Source organism: Lissotriton helveticus, chromosome 1_1, assembly GCF_964261635.1.
Source record: "Lissotriton helveticus chromosome 1_1, aLisHel1.1, whole genome shotgun sequence".
Classification (NCBI taxonomy): Eukaryota; Metazoa; Chordata; class Amphibia; order Caudata; family Salamandridae; genus Lissotriton; species Lissotriton helveticus.
In genome coordinates this window covers 110,412,600-110,438,601 of record NC_136057.1, presented here as the reverse complement: position 1 = coordinate 110,438,601, position 26,002 = coordinate 110,412,600, and the positions used below count along the sequence as shown (strand labels likewise).

The 26,002-nt window shown below is 46.2% G+C and overlaps 1 protein-coding gene across 1 annotated transcript in view; it reads left to right on the top strand.

The window, feature by feature from the left end:
- LOC144759310 (uncharacterized) overlaps positions 1–15,906 on the top strand; it is a 90,095-nt gene extending 74,189 nt beyond the window's left edge. Inside the window, 1 exon segment of the mRNA XM_078646477.1 lies at positions 15,027–15,906. Within this exon segment, the coding sequence (XP_078502603.1) occupies positions 15,027–15,906 (880 nt within the window).
- Positions 15,907–26,002: the final 10,096 nt, after the last annotated feature.

Genomic DNA, 26,002 nt, shown 5'->3' with positions numbered 1-26,002 from the left:
CTTTAGTTTTATGTTCTTTCGATTTCACAACCGGTAATATTGCCTTCTATTTCAATGTTATGCCCGATAATCATTAAAAACCATGACGCACACACAGATTGTTATATCGATTGTCATACATACTGCTGAGGCCGTTTTGGTGTGCCCCATGAGCTGACAGTCGATAGGTGTGTCAACGCGGTAATCTGGAAGGAGAGAAAACCGCGCCCATAGCGTCAGAAACACATACACACAATGCAATGTTTTCCCTGTCTCTTGGACCAGGTGTTTAGAGACGTCTGGCAGGGTCTAGTACTTACAGTGGCCGCGTAAGGATACTACCTTACTTCTATCCGTCCTGCCGCTCTGAAGAGTGCTCGCGTTTGGAGACCGGTGAGTATTTAAGCTTCCCTGGGCGCCGGTCACGCATATGGAGACTAGCGCGCTAACCCAAAATGGCCGCCCCCGATGGAACACGGGGTGTGCTATGTACGGAAGTATTTCTTCCATGTCTATTTCGTCGCCCCTTCGATATTTTAACAGAATCAACAATGTTATTTGATGATTATTAATCAAAGCCAAGAGGTCCTGCCTGATGGTTTTATATTAATGGACCCTTCTTGCTGATAATGCGAGGGGGCTTGCCCAGGGCCCATTATAAACAAATTGACTGATACTAGACGTCCTGAGATCCACAGGGATACTTATTGGTGGCATTGGTCCTGAATATTTCTCAAATTAAAAAATATTTTTATTGTTTTGTACCAATGAGTCATGTTAGCGGCTCCATACCGGGTATTAAGTTATAACACCAAGTAGGACTCTGTTGATGGCAGTTAGAGTCACTTGAAAGCCAGACAATCCTGTCCCTCATGAATCTCTATAGGGTGAGTACCGATAGTGTGAGTGGCCCTGGAGGGGAGGGCGTGGTATGTGGTTCTTTGGTGTTGGGCGACAGGGGATTAAGATGGTCTACAACTGGCCCCACGGTATATCATCATTGAGCCCATGTTTGTTTGACTGGACACGGAAAACCCATCTTTGTTCCTTCTCCAGTAGGTATCTCTCGTGATCAATCTGCTCGATCACTGTCCACGCTATATCCTCAGGTTTGTGCCCACTTTCAAGGAAGTGGTTGGTTAGTTTGGTGCTTGACTTTTTGCACTTGATAGTGCTTTTGTGTTCGCCTATTCTTACTTTTACAGCCCTGCTTGTCATGCCAATATACTCGAGACTGCAAGGGCAGGTGATCATGTAGACGACATTCGAACTGTTACAGTTGCTGAAGCTTCTCTGCTCCCATGTGGTGCCATTCTTGAAAGTCAATTTCTTACTTTTTTTAGTGAGACAGCATACCCAATCAGAAAAGAGTCTTTCAGAATGTTTCTAACAGTGAACGACAAGCACTTCGTGAATCGAGTAACAAAAAAGAAGTGGTCATAAAACCAGCGGATAAGGGCGGGGCCACTGTGTTGCTAACAGTCCTACTTGGTGTTATAACTTAATACCCGGTATGGAGCCGCTAACATGACTCATTGGTACAAAACAATAAAAATATTTTTTAATTTGAGAAATATTCAGGACCAATGCCACCAATAAGTATCCCTGTGGATCTCAGGACGTCTCGTATCAGTCAATTTGTTTATAATGGGCCCTGGGCAAGCCCCCTCGCATTATCAGCAAGAAGGGTCCATTAATATAAAACCATCAGGCAGGACCTCTTGGCTTTGATTAATAATCATCAAATAACATTGTTGATTCTGTTAAAATATCGAAGGGGCAACGAAATAGACATGGAAGAAATACTTCCGTACATAGCACACCCCGTGTTCCATCGGGGGCGGCCATTTTGGGTTAGCGCGCTAGTCTCCATATGCGTGACCGGCGCCAGGGAAGCTTAAATACTCACCGGTCTCCAAACGCGAGCACTCTTCAGAGCGGCAGGACGGATAGAAGTAAGGTAGTATCCTTACGCGGCCACTGTAAGTACTAGACCCTGCCAGACGTCTCTAAACACCTGGTCCAAGAGACAGGGAAAACATTGCATTGTGTGTATGTGTTTCTGACGCTATGGGCGCGGTTTTCTCTCCTTCCAGATTACCGCGTTGACACACCTATCGACTGTCAGCTCATGGGGCACACCAAAACGGCCTCAGCAGTATGTATGACAATCGATATAACAATCTGTGTGTGCGTCATGGTTTTTAATGATTATCGGGCATAACATTGAAATAGAAGGCAATATTACCGGTTGTGAAATCGAAAGAACATAAAACTAAAGAACGGATTCCTCCTTTTAACCCTGTGTGTGTGCCGATGGGTGCATCGAGTTATGAATGTGCATGTGTGTTACTATGAATCCGCCCTTAATTATATGGGGCAATAACATGTTCGGAATACAAACGAACGAGTAGGGGATGGCAGATTGAACCATCACTCTGTCCATAAAGCTTTAATTACATTCTTTATGAAATGGGAATAATGTGAATGACCCATGGGACTTGTGGCACTACTTATATGTCGTGTCTATAGATGAATCACAGTTACAATGGTAAAAATTTGTGCTCTTCTCTTTTTTCTCCCTTTTCCTTACAGAGACCTATTTAGGTCATCAATTTTGAGTTTTTACGCTTCCCCTGGGCCAGCTCATGCCCTGAAGCATAAAACTAACAGTTTATTTTTACTGCTAGTTTTTAGGACGACAGGCTTACCATACTTAGCAACTGAGCTAATTTTTTGTAGGGGCCACTAGAAGGTCCTGATGAGTAAGCAGTAGGGGACTGCTTACGAAACATGTTGACCAGGTAGTAGCTATTCGCTCTACCCCAAAACCCCCTTCTTAACGTCCCCAGCTAGGGAAGTGAATACATTGTTTTTTTCCACTAGCCAGAGGATTTTTAGCTTTTATTTTTATCCCACACATTATTAGGTCCCTACACTTCACTGACACTTACCACTCTGCACTATCACATAGCCTTGTCACATCACTAGTGCTCCCGCGTAGTTCGTCAGGTCGTAGCACGCCCCGCCCCGTAGAGGGACGGGAAGACCCCAATGATGAAGCATGACACTATTGGATTTTTTTAGTGTGTGAGGGGTATTTTAACAAGCACATTGTGCTCTCATCTTTACCACCCTAAGAGAGAGTCAATCATCCTACTATTCACAGAACCACAATATAAAAATAAATCTCTAGCGAATACACATTGATAGAATCCATTTGTTTGTGCGTTATTTAGGATAGCCATTGGTAATCAACCACAACCCTAATATTGATTGGCAGTCCAGAACACCAACCCATTGTAGATTGGCAATCTAGAACAACAACCCTAGTACAGGTTGACAGTATAGAACATCAACCATAATATAGATTACCAGTCTAGAACATCCACCATCGCATAGATTGGCAGTCTAGAACAACAACTCTAGTACAGATTGGCAGGCTAGAACAACAGCCCTAGTATAGATTGGTAGATTTATAAGGTGCCTGATCCTAGAAGGGATTAGGTTGGATGTTTTAGCTACAGGCCATCTCTGCACCTCACAAGAGGTACTCCTATCTCTACACACATTTGGTGGTTGCTAAATATGGACGCACTGCCATGCGATGCAAAGACTTGTAAACCCCGCCCTCAGACCGCACACCAGTGATATAAGTGACAATCCTTAGAAGGCCAGTCTTGGTCCTGTGTCCAGCCTGCCCTCCTTCACGGTCAGCCCGAACTTGTGACTTTGCCGTGGTCCAGTGCGACCATATACCCTCAGTTGGCAGTTTACCCCTTTTGGCTCAACGTTTATCTAACTCTTGAAAATTGCACATATCCGGTTCTACTCATCATTTAAAGCTGTCTCCTGAAAACATACAATACAGTCCCTCGTAACGTGAAGAATTTTCACCCTGTTTTGCTGCTGCCTTTTGCGGCTAAGATTTTGAAAAACAATTGCGTGGACATCTTTAGGCTAATAATTGTCTGGTTAGCAAGCAGACAGATTTTCATCCGTTCCTCAGTTCTCCTTTCTATTCTTGATGACGTCGGCAAGCTAGATGCTGGTCATATTAATACCTTGGTCCTAGTGGACCTGCTGCCGCTTTGGACATGGTTGATCATTCAGTTCAGGAACTTTCATCAGTGCTGGTTTAAAACTCTCATTTTTAATAAATACGTCTCAGTGCAGTGGTACAATTTGATGTGCTAACGTGTAACACACTGAATGTTGAAAAAATACTATTTTGAATTGTGAAGATACCGTGTCATAGTCTAACATGATCTTTGTGCCGTGCGACCCATTCATCTACCCCCTGCACCAGTCCTCCACCCCCCCACCCCCTTCCCCGGATAAGCAACCGGTCAGGATACCACACAGCGACCCAGATTACTCAGACTACCTAATGGACACTAGTTCACCCCCTTACCCACAACACAATCACTAAGCATGCTTTCACCCTCACCAGACCCGAGACTTGACGAGATTTTACTATATTTATTGCAAGTCAAAGAGGACCTCCAAGCTTTATATGATTTGATTCATCACCAACCGCTGACCAATAGATATGAACAAGAAACCAAGAGAAACATCCACACTAACCACTCCAAACTCACCCAACAGCTACACGCTCATCCCCCGAAATTACCGCTTCCTAGGTGGAGAGCAGTCCGTCACCTCAATAACACATCCCGCTCAATTCGAAGGACCAATTCCCTATCAGAGAAAGACTTACTCTCCCTTCTACGCTCCTATGATCTTCCAAATACCACCCCAACACAGTACTCTCAGACAACTCCCACAATCCTTCCCTAATCCAAACTATCTCCTCCAATATGCATAGATTTACTAGACATAATCACAGAGGGGTAATCGAAAACAACCTTAAACAAGTCACCCTTATACAAGAACCACACAAAACCCCCATCAAGCCCCGTCTTAAATGCATATTGCTAAATTACAGATCCGCCTCAAGACATGCAAACGATTTAGCTGACCTCATACTCACACAGGAACCTGACCTTCTAATTCTGACCGAAACCTGGTTAACTGAATTTTCAACGCCCATAGTCAACATACTGGTACATGAGATCATCAGACTAGATAGAAGCGATAAGCCAGGGGGTGGTATTGCCTGCCTACACGGAACAATCTCTCAGTGAACTGCTCCCGATCTCCACTATTCCCCTCTAGTGAATACCTATGCTTAGACATCACAAGCAATAACAAACCAGTCTGCTCTCTGCACACTCTCTATCATCCACCAGGCGACAACCTCACCTTCATTGAACATCTCATGGACATTGTTTCTACCAATATAACACCCAAATATTTCTCGGAGACCTCAATCTCCAATGGATGACCCTAAGGATCCAATGGTCAATAGCCTCAAAACCTTCCTTTCGGACCTTGACCTCACCTAAATCTGTATAAGACCCACACTTGATAAAGGGTCAATCCTTGATTTAATCATCTCTAAGGCCGAATCCATTCATCTTGATTTGATCATCCCATATGATTGGTCTGATCATCACATCATCACCTTTTACATCAACGAAACAGTAAAACTAAACTCTGTTCACCTACAAGAACAAAAATATGGAAAAGGGATATGAAAAATATTGAGGCTAACATACTCGCAACCTCTAGCTCCAACACCCTTCTTCCCCAGTAGGATTATCCGATGTTCAAGATCTTACCAATCACTACTTCCACTCCATGAACATGGTATTAGACGAAGTCTCCCCCTACAGCTGGAGAGAGCCTCCATAAAAGACTCAAAACCCTGGTATGATGGAAGACTCCATGAGGACAGACGATCCCTAAGACTAATAGAACAAAGATGGAGATCGGCTCCATCCGCCAACCACCTCAAGTTACAAAGTATGAAGAGAAATGCCTTTTACAGAAAGATCAGACAATCAAAAGCAGACTATGTCAGCTATCAATTAGCTCAAGCCAACAATTGTCCCAAAATACTATTCAATCTAATCAAAATACAGTCGAAGGATGCACCTCCCCCCCTCCCCCCACCCAATTGCGAAGCGTTAGCCTCCTTCTTCACTCTGAAGACCAAAAACATAAAGAAGGACTTACCCAATGATCTAATAACACGTAGTGTCACACACAGTGACTCTCCAGAATCCCTCCCAGGAATCTCACCCCAGAGTTCACCAAAGTTCGACCCCAAAAACAATGCATCCAGGTTCTCCTTCAATACTTATAGCGAAGAGGCTATATTCAACATGCTCATGACGTTGAATCCTGCCAATCACTTTTACAGACCCTCTTCCCGCAAACTGCATGAAAGACTTCACTCCATTGCTACTGCCTCTTTGGACCAAGATAATAAATACCTCTCCCCTTCAAGGAATCGTCCCTGAAACCCTTAAATCTGGTCAGGTATCCCCTATCCTAAAGAAGCCAACGATTGACCCCGTGGATCTAAACAATTACCGCCCAATAGCCAACATTCCCACCCTCGTACTCATACAAAAATGCACCCTCATATTTATACAAAAATGCACCCTCATACTCATACAAAAATGCACCCTCATACTCCTACAAAAATGCACCCTCATACTCATACAAAAATGGGTACTCACGCAGCTTGGCAAACACATAGACTATTTCAACATTCTCAACCAATACCAATCCGGCTTCCGGGCAGGACACAGCACTGAATCAGCCATGACCCACATAATAGATGACGCACTACAAATCCTTGACCAAAATGAAGCCTGTTTGCTAATCCTGCTCGACCTTTCCTTGACTTTTGATACCATCAAGCACGACAATCATCTAGACCTTCTGAAACACAGAATGGGACTATCCGGGTCCGTTCTAGATTGGTTCACCTCGTTCCTCCAAAACTGTTCGCAAAGATTCAAGGTTGATCACTCCCTATACAAATCCGTCCCTGTCACTTTAGGAGTCCCACAAGGATCATCCCTCTCTCCAACACTTTTCAATTTAATCATGGAACCACTCACCAAACTCCTCACTTCCTCAAACGAACAGTATCATATGTACGCAGATGATACACAACTATACTTAAAGATACGTTCCCTAGAAGACATTAGATCTCTTAATTCAACGCTAGACAAAACTCAGACCTGGTTGGCCGAAAGCAACGTCAAACTAAACACCCTCAAAACGGAATTCCTCCTAATCGCTGCCGGAGCGTCATGAAAAGTGGCTTTGCGTAGCCTTGCAGATATGGGTCTGCACTCTGCGCTGCCGGAGCGTCATGAAAAGTGGCTTTGTGTAGCCTCGCAGATATGGGTCTGCACCCTGCGCTGCCGGAGCGTCATGAAAAGTGGCTTTACGTAGCTTCGCAGATATGCAATCTGAGCTGCTGGAGCGTCATGAAACACCATAATTGGTATCAAACTTCTCAGCATATTAAATCCACACTGATGTCAGTGTGGGATTTAATGTAAAATGCACCAGAGGGCTTCTTAGATATACCCCCTGAAACCTAACCACAATCAACGTCTGGACTGAGAGGCTGCCTAGGCTGCCACACAGCAGACATGTTGCTGGACCCCTGGGTGGAGAGCCCCCCGCTCTCCTGGGCCTGCAACAATGCACATCCTGGGCGAGGTGCTAGGTCTCCTCCCCCAGGATGGGCAAGGGGAAGCTTCAAAGGCCTGCCGTCTCTATGAATTTCTCCAGACCATTTGATGTACCCAGCAACTGGCCCCCACCAGTCCTGCCCCCTACTCTGGCGGGAAGACTGGCGGGAAAAACTACATCAGGAAGGGGGTGTGCCAGCCTGTGCCAACCCCACCCCTCGGGTGGGGGAGACGAGGTGAAGCACGACCCGGGCTCCGGCCATCTTGAAGATGGGGAGCCCTGCCCAATCCCAGCTAGGCTCCTGCCCCCCCTCCGCAGGAGAGGAGCAGGCTAGGGGGTGTCCTCACCCCAGGACAGGGACCCATTGGTCCCTGCCTTTGCCCTAACTATAACGCCCCTAAATTCAGTATTTAGGGGCTCCCTGAACCTTCCTCCCTCAGATCCTGAGAAGAAAAGAAGGAAAGAAGATCAAGAAGAAGAAGACCCGCCGCGCTGCTGCTAACAAAAGGACGACAACAACTGACTTTGCCCCAGCCCTACCGGCCTGTTAATCCTGGAACCTGCTCTTGCCTAAACCCCGGCGACTTCAGCGGACAGAAACATTGGGACACCCAGAGGACCTGCCTGCCTTGACCCTCTTGAAGATTGGGGTTCCCATCAGCAGAGGCTCTGCTGCAACAACCCACCTGTTGTCCACCAGGAAGCTCAGGACCAGCCCACTCTGCACCCGCCGAGCCCGGCCCGTGCCCGGGGGATCCAGGACCATGAGGACGTCCCCCCGGCGACTGGGACCCGAAGTCCAGTGCCCAAAGACCCTCCTCGATGAACCAGACGATGCCTGCAGACTCAGAACCAGGGGTCCCTCCAACCACGACCAGCCTAGGGTAAGCTTCCCGACACCTAAAGACACCCCTGCACCCGGCTCCCTACAGCCCCCTGTGCCTTCCTTTGGCATACCTACCTGTGCTCCAAGAGCCCAACTTACCTCTCGAAGTGGTGGTCGACCCTGAAGACTCTCCGTCCCCGAGCCTGCAGCCTTTGTTCGTTTGTTACCTTTCCCATTGAATAACATTGAGCACCCGAAGGCTCAAAAGCACCCTGCACCCAGCCGCCCGAGTGCCTCTGGCCGTGCAACCTTTGCCCTATCCTACTTCCCCCCTTGCCCTGAGCAAGTGATCAGGAGCCCAGCTCCCACAGCTGTGTGGCCTGCTAGCCAGCAGCCACCAACCAGAGGCCCCCGTCCCTCATTGGATAACATTGGGCCTAACTACCTCTGCACCCGGCGGTCACTGTGCCGCTGAGGGTGAACCAACTGTACTTACCTGACCTTGGGGGACCCCTGAGTCTATGCACAGACCCTTAACTTCACCAACCGAGTACTCATCTGGAAACCGGTAACTCACTTACCTGCCATTGGATAACATTGACTGGTTTGACTCGAAAAATCTTCTGTCGACTTTTGAAAACTTTAAATATTCATATAAAATCAACCGAATTCCCAATTCCGAAGTACTCACCTGTGTTCAGGACAGAAGCCAGTAATGTACCTTGTAGCCCAGTACTGAATCGCAAAAGTAATCCTTACCGGGTTTACTAGTAATCTGTATTTTCTCCATAGGAACCCATTGTCTGCTTTTCTATGAAATTTCTTCTGTCTACTTTTGAAAAATAGACATAATCTTTAAAAATCATACAAAATACTGAAACGTAATTACTTACCTGTTTTAGGTTGAGACCCCAGTGCTGGACGCAGGAGCCCAGTACTGGATTACAAAAGTAACAAGATTGTACTTTACCTGCAAGCTGAATTGTCTCCCATTGGATAACATTGCCAGATTTCTGTTGAAAAGTTTCTGTGTGAACTTTTAAAATAGCTTTATATTCCTGAAAAATCACTGAGATAACTAAAACGTTTTTACTAAATTGTTTTCAGCTTAGACCCCAGGACTGAATCTAGGATCCAGTCCTGGAACTACCAAAGTAATCCACAAAGTAATGCACAAAGTAATCACATGTGTTATAGGAAAACCCATTGAGCTCAATGCTAAATTGTGTGTAGAATTGTGTTGCCAACTGCAACCCCTGTACCTATTGTGTTTACAAAGTTTATTGCGTTTCTGCACAGTACTCATCTGAGACCTCGCATATTGAGAACAGTAAATCTTTATACCTGTTGGTTCTAGAAAATAAAACATCTATATCTTTGATATAAAAACAATTGGCCTGGAGTTCTTGAGTGTGTGAAACCTTTTGCTGACTGAGTGTGTACAACAAATGCTTTATTCTGTCCTCTGGTACTGCCTTACTGTCCGACCAAGCTACCACTTTAGAGCGTAAGTTCACACCTGGCTGTAACTTCTGTTATACCTCCGGGGTTTGTGGACTTTATACACACTGTACCTTATTCTAGTCCAGTGTATATAGAGCTACTTTCTCACAATGTGATTTCAGGAAAATTCACAGTAAAAAATGCCCCACCAGTCCTTGAAAGAGGCTCACTAGCAGAAGAGTAGAGGTGCAGCTGAAGGGGTTACGTGACCCGGACAGAACTCTTCATTCAGTGTTCCAGAGGTCAGACTACCTGTCAGGTGGCAACACCCCTGATGCCTCCAGATAATTGTAGAAGTATGTCCAGAGAGACAGGCAGGCAGGCAGTACCTAGAGGAGGGGGGGTTGTGGTATTGAGGAAAAAAGGCCCCAAGAGTTCTCCATATCTTTCATTGGTTTTTATTGTTAGCATCAGGATTTAAAACTTGATGTGAAAGAAAATACAGCCGCCGTGTTTTGCACAAGGGGCTGGCACACCTCGGGCTTTCTCAAGGTGATCAGAGAAAAGATGTTCAGTATCGTTCATAGTACACATCACACGAAGGAATCCAAAGAGAAGTCTCTGTAATCATTCCATATACTGCATGGCTCTCGCTTGAATTACTCTCATAAGCAGCCAACACCATGGCCCTCATACTGACCTGCGGGACCAGCCCTGGCGCTGCCACCCTGTCCATCCCTCGACTGAAGGTGAGAACACAGCATGTGCTCAGGGTCAGAGACACTTTGATTATTGTTTTCGGACGTGTGCGCGAGAAACAATTCCCATATATTGTTACAAGCTGGGCCCTGAAGACGTTTCCATGACAACTCAGCCACCTCTATGGGCCAAGCTCACACTGCAATATGATTAGACAAATGAGCGCTGGCTGCACTCAAGCCTCAATGAAAGCAAAGCGCCTTGAGAAATGCTAAAAAAGTGTGGCAAATGCATTTTAGTGTAGAAATGTATTGAGATGCGCTACAATGTGTAACACTAACCCCTGATGTGTGGCACTTGGTACGGACGTTACTTGAAAATGCCTCCTCCCTGGCGGAACATTAGAACTGTCTCGGGCATCATGAAAACTCTTGCACCTAAATCCAAAGCAAAAGTGAAAAACAGAATTATCAAAGAACAGCTCTTGTAGTGTCTTGTGAGTTAGCGATGATGGGGCGCCTATGGTCCCCGACGGACTCTGTCGAACGGTAGAACAGTGACGTAGGAGATTGTGTGTTGTTAATAAAGGTTCTTGACATAGAACGTTCAGTCAACAGTTTATGCAGTGCAGAATAAAAATGTTTATAATTGAGCTCTGTGTGTGGCGTGATGATTTAAATGTACCCAGGCTGGGCAGGAGGCTACAACTGGTGACGAGATAGGGGATACATAACCCTAAGAACAAGAGTGCTCCCCCAGAGAGTTTGCCGAAGTCAGGAAACAGCTCATGCATGCCACCCATGCCCCAGTCGAAGAGAATATTGATGACTGGCATTTGTAGAGTCAAATGGCCGCTCCAGCAAAGCTGTCGAAGGAGCTTTTCAAAGAAATTATCACATCCTTGGACAGACACCTGCTTGTGATGCTGTGAAAGAGATACCGCACAACAAAGTGACACACATCCATAAGTCCTACCGAACATTAACTCTAAATGCAGCAGCAACCATGTACAGAGAAGCCGTAAGAGCAACCACAGTCCAGTGCTAGGAAGCGCTAGCAGAAAAAATAGTCAGACACTGCGAAGCCCCAAAGGAAGCAACAACCAGGAGCAGGGAAACGCTAAAAGACAAATAGCCAGACAGCGAGAAAACGCAAAAGGCAGTGGAAACCAAGTACAATCCAGAACACTGAGAATGGTGATGGTTTTGCTGGTCTAGATGCTTTGGGCACTGCTGTTCAGTGCCAAAGTGAAAGTGCTCCCTATTGTAAATTATGTTATGGATTAGTGACTCCATGATTGGTTATTTGGTTTACTTGTCAGACCCTAGTACAGTGCACTGAGTGTGCCCAGGGCCTGTAGATCAAATGCTGCTGGTGGGCTTGCAGCACTGATTGTGCCACCCACAGAAGCGGCCTGTAAAATGTGACTCGGGCCTGCCATTGCAGAGCCTGTGTGCAGTCTGGTACTGCCATGTCGACTTGGCAAGTGCAGACACTTGCCAGTCCCTAACCTTCCCTTTTCTACATGTTAGTCACCCCTAAGGTAGGGCCAAGGTACCCCTGTGGGCAGGTTGCATTGTATGCGAAGGTAGGACATGCCCTGATGTGTGTGGCATGTCCTGATAGTGAATTACAGCCAATTTCGTGTATCACTATTGCAAGGCTACCTGTTCCAATAGGCCAGAATGCGCAGTTAGTTTATAACATCTTATAAACATAACTGGCCGTAGAAACAATATAGGAAAATAAAGTTTAGTATGCCTGAACTCAGAATGTTAAAGTGCATCTTTTAGTGAGGGTGATTTTTACATTCTGTGTTCGAAAATACCACTTTTAGAAAGTGGGTATTTTCTTGCCTAACCAACCAGTATGCCTCTGCTAGGTTTGTGTATTGCATGTCTTGCTTGAGAGTGACAGGAGCTGGGAGAGGGCTGTGGCTCCAGCAGTCGGATGAATCAGGGCTGGGCTGAATGGGACCTGGGTTGAATTTAGAGTAGGGGGAGGAGATTTGCTTTTCACCTGAATAGACCTAGTCTGCCTTCAACAATGCTGTCTCCCCCTCCCGCCTGGAAGCTGCACCAGGGAGGACAGAACTGGTTTGGGCTGGGTACAGACACTCTCTGCCTTCAGAGAACAAAATATTTTGGTGTATAAGAAGGGGGACCCAGACCCCAGAACTTTAGATCAGTTCTGGGAAATCAAGAGGAAACCTTTGCCAAGGAGAAGAGCCGGATAAGCTGAGGAGGAATACTGCCCCTGTGCTGTTTGCTGTCTGGGGTTGGCCTGCAGTGGCTGCTTGCTACCAAAGAAAGGAGAAGAAGCGTGCCTCATCTGCACTTGGTTCCGACGTCTCACCGAGCAACCAGGAAGAAGCGCCCTGCATCCACACTGGCCGAGAAGACCGTCGCAGTACCTGCCGTGTGGCTGCAAATGAGCCCGCATCGTACCGGATCATCACATCGCGCCACCATTTTGTCGCATCACACCGGATCGTCACATTGCAACGAGGCGCCATCTTGATGCATCGTAACCGGAACGCAGTAAGAAACCGACGCATCCCCTCCGCACCTGTAAGGAACCGATGCATCACCTCTCCTGCGCTGCAGTAAGGAACCGACGCATCACTTCCCCCGATGCAAGGAACTGACACATCACCTTCCCTGCGACCCTTTTGTTTGTTTCGCGTGATGGAACCCTGGTCCTTTGTTGGAAAAGTGTTGCATTTACAACTTGCATTAAACTGAACTATTTCTACCATTAGAAAGTCTTATTTTTAATGCTGTATTGTGGAATTTTTTTGATTACTTATTTTTCTAAACTGGTGTGGTGTCCATTTGTAGTATTTTCACTGTGTTACTCTATGTGTTCACAAATGCCTTACACACTGCCACTGAGATTAGCCTGTCTGCTCGTGCCAAGCTACCAAGGGGGTGAGCAGGGGTTATTTTAGGAGTATATCCCTCTTTCCCTGACTAGAAGCAAGGGTCCCTATTTGGACAATGATGCCTACCTCTGACAACTAGAGACCCCATTTCTAACGGTGATGATCACTTGCAAGAGACAAAACAGGTACTCACTGTTAAAGACGAAGAAGGTGCTGTGCGTCCGGTGAGAGTACCAGTATTGTAAAAAGGTGCTTAGTTAAGTGCATATCAAAAGCAGCCTGAACAGCATATGCATTCCTAAAACCACCGCTTCCATTTGAAACAAAATATTGGCGCATTGTGGGCTGCCTGCATTGAAACGTTTGATGATTTCATTGATGCACTGGAAGAAGTAGATAACAAAAAGATAATCCAATACCTCAAGAACCTTGTAGGTGGAGTAAAGCAACTGATAAAGGAAATACTACAAGCTAAAGAGCCTTCTTACCATTAAATCAAAGAGGTGCTCAATATAAAATTCAATCCAATTGCCAAATTTTTAATTATGAGCAAATTATTTTGAGCCACGAAAAACAGAACGTTGGTGAACCGATCAACGGATTTGTAGAAAGACTTGATTTGCTAATCAAACGTTGCTGATTCAATCAGTTCAACTACAAAGAAGCTATAAGACTAAGAGTCATAGATGGTTGCCTTTCTAATTCTATGTCAGGAAGCGGAGGCGAGGATTATGCTAGTCCTTTCTCCATTTTATTGGACAGCAAATTAAAAGCAGTATAGAAAAAACAACAACCATGAACTACCCAGCGCAACATACTTAGCGGTAGTCATGGTAACACAGTAACCAATGGGAGTCCATGCAACGGCATAAAGGTATCCCACGCCGATAGTCCTTCCTCTTTCTCCATTGCTGCCGCGTCAAGATAAGTCCCGTTTTCTCCTCACTTATTCTTGTGGCGTGGCAGTTTGCTTTATCCATTGTTGACAGCTTAGCTTTGTTTAAATACTCTATAGCGACTGTTGTCCTGCTTTGTAGGCTGTTTATTTACTGTGTGAAAGACGCGGTAGGCTTCTTGCCCGAGCGTCTCTGTGGCACGCGTGCGCGGTCTGTGGCGTCGTCTTTATCAGACGCTGACCGGCTTTCTCCACAGCGCTTTCCCGCGCTAGTGGTGAACACGCGCTGAGGCTCGGCGCTTCAAGTTTTACAATTGTGCCTCGTTCCCCACACTGACGCTGCTGTATTGTGGCAGGTTTAACTTGGTGACTGGATTTGAGTGTTTTTAAAAAAATGTATTCTCATACGTGTCAGTCATATTACTTTGGCATTTTTTCCACACACTGTTTTTCTGGTGTTGCCTGTGTGTACCTGTGTTGGGGAACCCCCTATTAATTAGTTTGGGGTGTGTTTTACTGTATGGGTGCCCATTCCTCTGCGGAAATGCAGACTCGTTAGGACCATGATTATTTGGCTAGTAATTCTGAACTGCCTCAACAGCCCCTATTGCGTCCTCCTGCAGAGGTGGACAGACTCCTGTCTTCGGCGATTGCCCAGGCGCTGGCACCTCTGCAGGACAGCGTCAATAAACTGTCTCCCCACGTGTTTAAAACTGGTTCTGGAATTTTGGGGACAGTGGGGCTGGGCCCAGTGGTGTACTTTCTGTGCCACCACGCACGGCCAGGAAGCGTGACGCGGGGCACCTGGAAGGCTTCAGCAGGCTTGCTGAGGTTTTCCACAAGAGTGCGCGCACGCTAAGAAGCGCACCCTACCGGGGGGACGACTCGCCCGCAAATACTGGTGGTGATTCCACCCAGGACCTAGACCCGGATGAAGGGTTACCCCTAGAGGGTGATGATGACGAGGAAGGTTACGTTGATGATGATGAGGATGAATCCTCTGAGGAGATGAAGGATGTTGGCAGGTCTTGGCGCCCTAAGTCCAACGTTTCAGATTTTGGTGATAGTGATCCAGTACCTATGGATATGTTTGACCCTACCACTATTTTCAGACCCCGTTCTACCGAGTGGATACCTGAAAAGTCTACTGCAGATTATGTGGCTGCTAAGCTTTGTCAGCCCCTCCCTCAGGATGTGCGGCTGAGTCTACGCTCGGAGTGCCTACGCCTGTCTCTCCCTAACAGAGTGGCGTTGACTCCCGAGACAGACCCAAATTTATGCACGTTTTTTGGCAAGTACATTAAAGACCCTAAAAAAGGGATTGACAGATCCTGGAAGGCATGTCAGGATAAATTATTGGATGTTGTTGGTCCTCTAACAAAGATTATCGAGCTTGCTCAACGCTCAAAGGAGACTGGTATGCCTCTTTCTGTGGATGATGTAGCGGGTTGGGCGCAGCGGGCAATGTGCCTTTTAGGTAATGCCAACTGCGCTCTTTCTGCGGAACGTCGCTGTTCCCTATTACTTAAAATCGACCCTAAACTTGGCGAATTGTCTTCTTCGGAGGCGGGCTCTTTGGCACAAGGTGCTTTGTTTGGAGACCCATTCGTAAAATAACTAGGGAAGTTTGTGGCAACCTTTTATGCTTTAGATAAGGCGCAGGCCTCTATGAAAAAGTTTTTCCCTAAGAAGGTTTTTGGCGGGGCCGGCAGAGGCAGGGGTCACTCTCCCGGCCGCCAATTCCAGCAAGGATTCAATAGGGGACAAGCCAGAAGGAACAATGGGTGGAATGATGGAAGGCAAGGTTCCTTCTACCCATCCCGTGGAGGCAGAGGCCAGGGCAGAGGACGCGGAGGAAATCAAAACAACTCCAAAGGATTCAACGGTAAGCGTTTTCATTCTCTCTCCGGTTCGCCTGGGGGGAAGGATTGCTTTGTTTCTTCCAGCCTGGTCAGCTCTAACTTCCGATTCTTGGGTTCTGGAAACTGTTCAGGGGTTTCACATAGAGTTTTACGGTTCGCCGTTCAACACTCTCAACCTCGTCCTTTGGTTTTTTCAACCACGGAACAAGAGCTTATAGACTTAGAGGTTCACAACATGCTTCTAAAAGGCGCCGTCATTTTCTCTTATCTGCATCCACGCGGTTTTCTGAGCAACATCTTCTTGGTCGAGAAAAAAGACAAAGGGTTCAGACCCATAATCAATCTTCGCTCATTCAACGAATGGTTAATTTACTGACATTTCAAGATGGAAGGCATCCATCTACTGAGAGACCTTCTGCTTCAGAACGACTGGTTGGTCCGTTTGGACCTCAAGGATGCATATCTTTTAGTTCCAATCTACCCTCCACATTGCCGGTTCCTCCAGTTTCTTTAGAGGGATCAGGTCTAGGAGTTTCGTACTCTCCCCTTTGGGCTTTCCTCAGCTCCTTGGTGTTTTCCCAAACTCCTTCGTCCGGTAGTCGAACATCTACGCACCATGGGGATTCGGCTAATTCTTTACCTGGACGATATTCTTTTAATGAATCATCCAGGGATCTCCTTCTTCACCAACTGCAGACCACTGTATCTCTTCTTCAATCTCTGGGGTTCATTATCAATGCCCAGAAATCGGACCTTGCCCCTCGCCAGGAAATGACTTTTCTCGGTTTTCTATCAAAACGAAGGACGCAACGCTGCATCTCCCTTCTCAAAAGATATCCAATATCAAGAAGGAGATTCGCAAAGTCCTCCACCGGGATCGGATTTCTCTCCGTCAATTGGCCAGGATTGTGGGCTTACTGTCATCATCGATCCAGGCAATTTTACCGGGCCCTCTTCATTACAGGGCTCTCCAGAGACTAAAGGCGTTTCATCTCCACAAGGGTCTCACATATTCGGAACTCATTTCTTTGTCCACAGAAGCCAGGTCAGAACTCCTTTGGTGGTTGGAACACATGGAGGCTTGGAACGGGAAGGCGATTTTCGGCTCCAGTCCAGATCTTGCGATCGAATCGGATGCCAGTCGCCTAGGTTGGGGAGCCCGGTGCGGCTCCCTCTCAGTGGGGGGCAGATGGACGGAGGAGGAGTTACACCTCCATATCAACTGTTTGGAACTCCTTGAGGGTTCTTTGGCCATCCGATCATTCACCCCGACTAAGGTCTCCTGTTGTGTTCTTCTCCGGATGGACAATACAACAATGGTCAGGTATATCAATCGGCTGGGCGGCACTCATTCCAAAGTCCTAGCGGATCTTGCAAAGGACTTTTAGAACTATTGCCTTCTACGTCAGATTTCTGTCACTGCGGAATATCTCCCCGGCGATCTGAACAAGGTGGCGGACTGGCAATCCAGGAATTTCCGGGATGGCAGCGATTGGAAACTGGATCAGTCTGTATTTCAGATGATTTCGGATCTTTGGGGCCTTCCAGTGGTGGACCTCTTTGCGTCCAGGTGGAACACCCAACTTCCCCGCTTTTACAGCTGGAAGCCGGATCCAGTAGTGGAAGCAGTAGATGCCTTCCTCCAGGATTGGTCTCTGTTTCCGGCTAATGCATTTCCCCCGTTTCTGTTCATTCAGAGGGCGGCAGCCCAAGTCCGCAGACAGCGGTCCTCTCTGATCTTGATAACTCCGATTTGGAAGGCTCAGTGTTGGTTCCCGTCTCTTCTGGAATTATCATGAGACAGACCTCTTCGGTTGCCATCTTTCAACCTCATTCTGACAGATCCGTTGGGTCATCCGCATCCCCTGGTTCTCCAGGGCCATCTACGTCTCATGGCCTGGAGGATTTCAGGGGACGTTGGTCTAACGACTCTCTTTCGAGAGACGCTGAACTCCTCATTCAGCGAGCCTGGGCCCCCAGTACCACTAAACGGTACCGATCAGCCTGGAACAGATGGCTTCGTTGGTGTGTGGCAAAACACCTGGATCCCGTGGGGTTCTCTGTTACTGACGTAGTAAATTTCCTTGCTGATCTTTTCCACAAGAATCTTGCATACTGCACCATCAATTCTTTTAGATCAGCTATTTCTGCTGGTCATGCCCTAGTTGATGGCTTTCCTGTTGGAGAGCATCCTTGGGTTTGCAAACTTCTCAAAGGTATTCGTCTTTCACGTCCCCCTGAACCACGCTATTCTGGTTTATGGGATGTTAATGTGGTTTTACGTTTTCTCTTATCCTGGTAGGATAATGAGTACCTTTCACGTAAGGGACTTTCGACTAAATTGGCTATTCTTCTCTGTCTCATTTCTTGCAAAAGGGCTTCTGATGTTCGTGCCCTTGATATTTCTGCTAGAGTCTTTACTCCTGAAGGGGTTACTTTTACGGTTTCAAGGAGAACTAAATGCAATACCAGGTCAGTATCATATCCAGCTTTTCCTGATTCTCCCAAACTGTGTGTTGTTCGTCGTCTTAAAACTCTGGAGGTCCGCCCTCCGAGCGAAAGACAATTACTTATTGCTATTAAGAAACCTTTCAAGGCGGTTTCTTCTCCCACCATTGCCAGATGGGTCAGGTGGATCATGTCTGAGGCTGGCATTAATATTACAAACTTCGGCGCTCACTCCACTAGAGGCACAATGGCATCCAAGGCTGTCCAAGTTGGGGGCAGGTTGGAGGACATTATGAATGCAGCGGATTGGTCTTCGGATTCAACTTTCAAAAAGTTTTATTTTAAGCCAATCCATGAGGCTGCTTCTTGGTGGTGAGTAAGCTTTGAACAAGCATAATCCTCGCCTCCGCTTCCTGACATAGAATGAGAAATTTCCTAGTTCACACAAAGGAAAGTTTCAATTCTATTAAGGACGCGGAGGCGAGGATTATCCCACCCTGGCTTTGTCTAGCCTTCCCCCCCCCCTTGAGTGTGGGTTCCTGTGATTGTTCTTCATTTAAGAGAAGTATTATTTTTCCAAAATGTTCAGTATCTGTATATGAATGTACTGCTTATGCATTGTGTTCTTTGGCATCTTCCCGACATTTCCTGTGTTTATCTACATTGCAATGTGAGTCTGACGTATTACACGTTGTACCGGACGAGATATTATTATTTTTTCTCTTCCCTAGGTTCCGATCAGAAAACGGACTAGAGGGTAGAGGACTTCTTTCCAGCAGCAGCAACGAAAGAGGAATGACTATCGGCGTGGGATACCTTTATGCCGTTGCATGGACTCCTATTGGTTATTGTGTTACCATGACTACCGCTAAGCATGTTGGGCTGGGTAGTTCATGGTTGTTGTTTTTTCTATACTGCTTTTAATTTGCTGTCCAATAAAATGGAGAAAGGACTAGCATAATCTTTGCCTCTGCGTCCTTAATAGAATTGAAACTTTCCTTTGTGTGAACTAGGAAATTTCTCATTCCTTAAGACTACAAATGCTAGACAAAAGCTAAGTCTAGAGCGAGTCCTGATGACCTCTAGTGCTGAGAAAGTTGCTGACAAACAAGCTGCTGACATAGAGGCCGGAGAAGCTCCAAGTGAGTCAGTCATGAATGAGAAGAGTAAAGAAAAACTTAAGGTTGAGGAACACAAAGTGATGTCTCCAAAGAAGAAGAAATAGTTTTTCAGATGTGGATTTTCCTTTGCACATGCTGGTAAATGTCCCGCCATTGGTTAAGTACGCAAAGGTTACAGGAAAGAGAACCATTTTCTGACAGTGTGCAAGTCAACGCAAAACCTAAGTGTGTCACGCCGTAAAGACAAAATGGCCACCAGAATGTTCCAGATGCAACGTTCTAGGCATGCCTACAAGGCCAAGCAACATCACCTGAGGCAAACAAACACTAAACAAAGTAGATCGTCGTCTAAATCTTCATCTTAAAGTTCTTCCATTACAGTATCAAGTGACAGTGAAGAAGATGGATGTATGATGTCAGTGTTTACCTCAGACAAACATGCGGATGTCGGACTGGCCACATGCAGAGAAGAATATGAGCTGAAGAAAAGTCGACAAGTAAAACCACAAAAGTTATTCAAACATTGCCCTAAAATAACCCTAGAGGTGAAAGGTTGCTCGATACATTTTATTATCGATGGTGGTGTTTCAATAAACATTACGCCTGAGGAGAAATATTATGAAATGTCTGCCGTACTGCGTCTCACTTCATCGTAGATTAAAATATATACAAGGTCTGCATCGATACTATTAAAAAGTCAGGAGTTATTTACGGCAACTACAAAAAACAAAAGAAAACACAAGTACAAGCACCAATTTCATGTATTACAAGGTATGTCATCAAGTGCCTGTTTACTCGGCTTCAATACTGCTGCTGATATGGAGCTGATATCTGTAAATTGCAATATGAATGCACATCACGAGAGAGTGAATCAGTTTCCCTCATTATTTCATGGTTTAGACAAACTGAGAACAATGAAAGTACAATTGCACATAAATGAGGGCGTTCGTCCTGTTGCTCAGAGACATCGTCGAATTGCATTTTATTTACAGGAAGCAATTCAAAAGGAGCTTGAGACCCTCCTAAAGCATGATATTATTGAGAGATGGGCCTATGCCGTGAGTTTCGCCCTTATTGGTAGTGCCCAAAATGGACAGTGGAGGGGCCGTGTGCTGTGTGCCAAGCTAACAAGGCGATTGAATGAGAATGACATCCAGAGCCACACATTGGACAAGAACGACCTCCTGAGCCTCACATTGGACGAGAAGGACCTCCAGAGCCACACATTGAACAAGAATGACATCCAGAGCCACACATTGAACGAGAACGACATCCCGAACCACACATCGAACGACATCCAGAGCCACACATTGAGCGAGAACGACCTCCAGAGCCACACATTGAACGAGAACGACCTCCAGAGCCACACATTGAACGAGAATGACATCCAGAGCCACACATTGAATGAAAACGACATCCAGACCCACACATTGAACGACATCCAGAGCCATACATTGAACGAGAACGGCCTCCAGAGCCACACATTGAATGAGAACGACCTCCAAAGCCACATATTGAACGAGAATGACATCCAGAGCCACACATTGAATGAGAACGACATCCAGAACCACAGATTGAACGACATCCAGAGCCACACATTGAACGAGAACGACATCCAGGGCCACACATACGACGAGATCAACCTCCAGGGCCACACATTGAACTCGAACGACATCCAGAGCCACACATTGAACGAGAACGACCTCCAGAGCCACACATTGAACGAGAACGACCTCCAGAGCCACACATTGAACGAGAATGACATCCAGAGCCACACATTGAACGAAAACGACATCCAGACCTACACATTGAACGACATCCAGAGCGATACATTGAACGAGAACGGCCTCCAGAGCCACACATTGAATGAGAACGACCTCCAAAGCCACATATTGAACGAGAATGACATCCAGAGCCACACATTGAATGAGAACGACATCCAGAACCACACATTGAACGACATCCAGAGCCACACATTGAACGAGAACGACATCCAGGGCCACACATACGACGAGATCAACCTCCATGGCCACACATTGAACAAGAACGACATCCAGAGACACACATTGAACGAGCATGACATCCAGAGCCAGACATTGAACGAGAACGATCTCCAGAGCCACACATTGAACGAGAACGACATCCAGCGCCACACATTGAACGAGAACGACCTCCAGAACTACACATTGGACGAGAACAACATCCAGAGCCACACATTGAACGAGAATGACCTCCAGAGCCACACATTGGACGAGAACAACATCCAGAGCCACACATTGAACGAGAACGACGTCCAGAGCCACACATTGAACGAGAACGACATCCAGAGCCACACATTGGACGAGAACGACATCCAGAGCCACACATTGCCGATGTGATCACCCAGCTGAATGGTGTTAAAGTCTTTTCTCGCCTTGATCTGAACAAAGGGTATCATCAATTGGAACTGGAAGAAAGTTGCAGGTGCATTACTATCTTTTCTGCACATGTTTATTCAGATATAAACAATTAAGTTTTGGAGTGTCATCAGCTGCTGAAGTGTTTGAAGACGTCATTAGACGCATAATACAGCGTGTCACAAATGTCAATTACAGTGATGATATACTCGTTTTTGGGGCCACACGCAAAGAACATGATGAAGCTCTAACACAAGTGTGCCATCTACATACTAACTAACTTACTAATGCGGGTCTCACTTTAAATGCAGAAACTTGTGAGTTCAACAAAAGAAAACTAAAGTTCTTTGGCCGTATTTTCTCAGATGAAGAATGACTTCAGGTCCAGCTAAAATGCAACTGTTGTGAGCTACATGCCCGTTCAAGATGTAACTATGCTATGATCTTTTTTTCGCATGGCAAGTTACTGCTCCAGATACATACAGGATTTTGCCTCAGCAGTCTTGTCATTGGTCCTGGCTTGAAGAACAGCAGAGTTCCAGTATCCACTAATAGAAGAGTCTATGGACAGTCTTCAGAAGACAGGCAGTCCGATCTAGAAGATGTTGTCGGGACAAATCCAAGGACCCATCCTCAGGAGAGCCCTTACATAACCCTAAAAAAGGGGAAGGACCTCTTTTCTGGTGATCGACCTATCAGAGGGGGTCTGGGATACGTCTCCACTGTCACAGCCAGTCAGATGCTCCCACGGTCCAAGATTCAGCATTACAGAACCAAGTGGCCAGTTGGAGGAGCTCTGGGCACCTCCCTATGGAGGACATGTCCTTTGTGTGGCTTCGCACCAGAGCAAAACTGACCTATGCATGGAGGGCACGAAATGTGCCCCTCAATGCAGTCTGGAGGTATTCAGACGCTCCCCCACCCTACCTCATTCTAAAGGGGAGGTAGTCACACCTCTCCTTTGCAGGAAATCCTTTGGTCAGCTTCCTCTGCCAGAGTAAAGCTCATCAGCAGGGGGGTAGCAGCATGAACTGTCAGGCAGACCCTTTAAGGCTACACAGGTAAGTACTGAGGTGTCCTCTAAGGACCACCAAAGAAAATGGCACCATGCTACTAACACTGGAATCAGTGTAGTTGCCTGATTCCAACTTGTTTGATACCAAACATGTCCAGGTTTGGGGCAGCCATTATGTAGTTAGACATCTTGACAGTCCAGTGACCACTACATACCTTATAAAGGCTCTCCCACACTTTCAAAGCCCAGAGAATGGAGTCTAGGTTTTGTAGGGGTACATCTGCTCATGCAGGGTAACCCACCCACTTAGAATCAAGCACCATGCCTTTGGACTGAAGAGCCTACCTTAGGGGTGACTTATAGGTTAAAAGTGCCTTCACCGGGATATAAGGGAAACCTTAAATGCAACGGGAAAGGTGCAAGCACCATTTCACTCTCAATTGCAATGGCAGCTCTGCAGACACAGTTTGCATGAGCTCCGAATGGTGGCATTATAAATGCTGCAGCCCATAGGAGACACCTGGTGTACCAATGCCATGGCTACCACAGTACCATATACTATGGACTTACAATAGTACCCCAGTATGCCAATTGTGGGTTGTACAAAGTACTTACCAGAAATTTAGATGCTAGAGCATTGCCACTGGAGTCCTGGTTAGCATGATCCCAGTGAACTACAGTGAAAACACACTGACACCAGGCAAAAAGTGGGGGTATCTATACCAGAAAGATCCAACACAGCCCCCTCCCCCAAACGAAAGAAGATAAAACTAAACTTGCTCAGTTGAGTCTTCGTTTTCTAAGTGGAAATATCTGGAAAGTCCATCTGTGTTGGCATGGTTACTCCCCAGACTATGTTCCATTGAAAATTCCGTTACCTGTAGGAAGATGGACAAACAAAAAACAATTGGGGTTTTCACCCTTCATCTGTTTTAGCCATCAGAGGGTCTGAGCAACGATGTATGACTTCAACTTCTTCAGGGCCCAGACCTCAGCAAAGGCCTCCTTCTCAATAGCTGAACAACGTTTCTCTTTTGTGGTCAACCTTCTGCTGATAAAAGCTACTGGTTGATCTTGGCCCTCTTGATTAAATTGTGACAAGACTGCTTCTTTTTTAAATGCATCATGTTTTCCTTTCAGGAAAACCAGTGCATTTTTTTAAAAAACTGCTTTATTTAAAAAGCAAACACAGACATGGTGGTCTGTTGACCCCAGCAGGCCACCATCCCTGTGAGTGCTGGCCATTCCCAATGGATCGGATATTGCAACCTCCCTCATGAATATTGATGAGGCAAGTTATTTGTGACACCATTTGGAATTGCTAAATGTGTCTCAGAAACATTAGTATATTTGTTTTGCGAGTCGCAAAAAATCACAATTTGCGACCTGCAAAATAGAATGATCGTACATCTGGCCCTCAGTCACTGTACTGAGGTCTTGCACTGTAATCCCTATATTACCCATATAGGACCTGCGCGATTGGATAATATAAACTGTGGGTTTGGTGGCAGACTGGTTCCGAGCACCCCCACCGAGAATGTTAGCCTGTTTGCATTAGTTAGCTCACAGTGCCACTAGAATCTCCTCTTATCAGAGAGAGAATAGTTTCTGGCAACCGTAGAACATGACAACCCTGATCCCCCAGGATCGTGGAAACAATGTACTACTTTTCGCATCATCACTCGTGCTCACTTAGATTCTCTCCGAGAGTTACACAGAAGAAAGTTGGGCGTGTTTACAATAAGTATTTATTTTATTTTATTTTTCTGTTTATATAGCGCTAGAATCGACCCCCGAAGGGGTATCTCTGCTCTTAAACGGACTTGAGGAGGCAGTGATTCCCAGCAAAAATTAGACATCACAGAACAGGAAAGTTTTTAACAGTTTTCTGAATGAGAGATGTACCGAACACTGTCTGAGGGAGAGCGGGAGGTCATTCCACAAAAGAGGGCATAGATGGGAAAAGGCTTTTCCTCCTAGCCTGGCTTTTTTTACACAAGGTAATACCAGGAGGTTTTTAGCACTAGAATGGAGGGATCTAGGTGGAACATTGGGTACACATTTCTCTGCAAGATATAGAGGACCTAAGTTATGTAGTGCTTTGCGAATAATACAGCAAGTTTTAAACTTGAATCGTTGCCGAATCGGGAGCCAGTGAAGCTTTACAAGAAGATGGTGGGAGGGGGTCCTTGGAGGAGCATTCAGGACCAGCCGTGCTGCTGTATTCTGGACCACTTGAAGTCTATTTAATGAGCCTTCATTGGACGATATCAATAGGCCATTGCAATAGTCCACACAACTTAATACTAGCGCTTGGACCAGGGTTCTGCGGGTCGAATCTGGAAGCATAGGGAAGGCTTGACGCAGTAAACCTATTACATGAGCCGATTGTCTGGGCAACATGTTCTTTTAGGTTGAGTGATCGGTCCAGACGGATGCCAAGATTTTTTATAGTGAGTTTAGGGACAGGATGGAGACCCAACTCGGATGACCACCAATCAGGGGTCCATAACAGAGGGGCTTCTCCGAAGAGCATTACCTCTGTCTTCTCTACATTGCATTGTAGAAAGTTATCTACCATCCAGTGGTATATTGCTCTCATCCCATTAGAGAAGACCAACTGAACCGTAGCTGTAAGTTTGTCAAATGGAAAAAGGAGCTGTGTGTCGTCGGCATATGATACGGGGATGAACCCATATTCTCTCAGGAGATTGGCCAAGGGAGCAACATAGATATTAAACAAAGTAGGGCGCAAACATGAGCCCTGTGGTACTCCCTTGGTCAGTTCCAGTGGGGCTGATCGAAACGCACTCTGGTTAATGCTTTGGAACCGATCCGACAAAAAGCTCCTCATCCAAGCCAGAGCCGGAT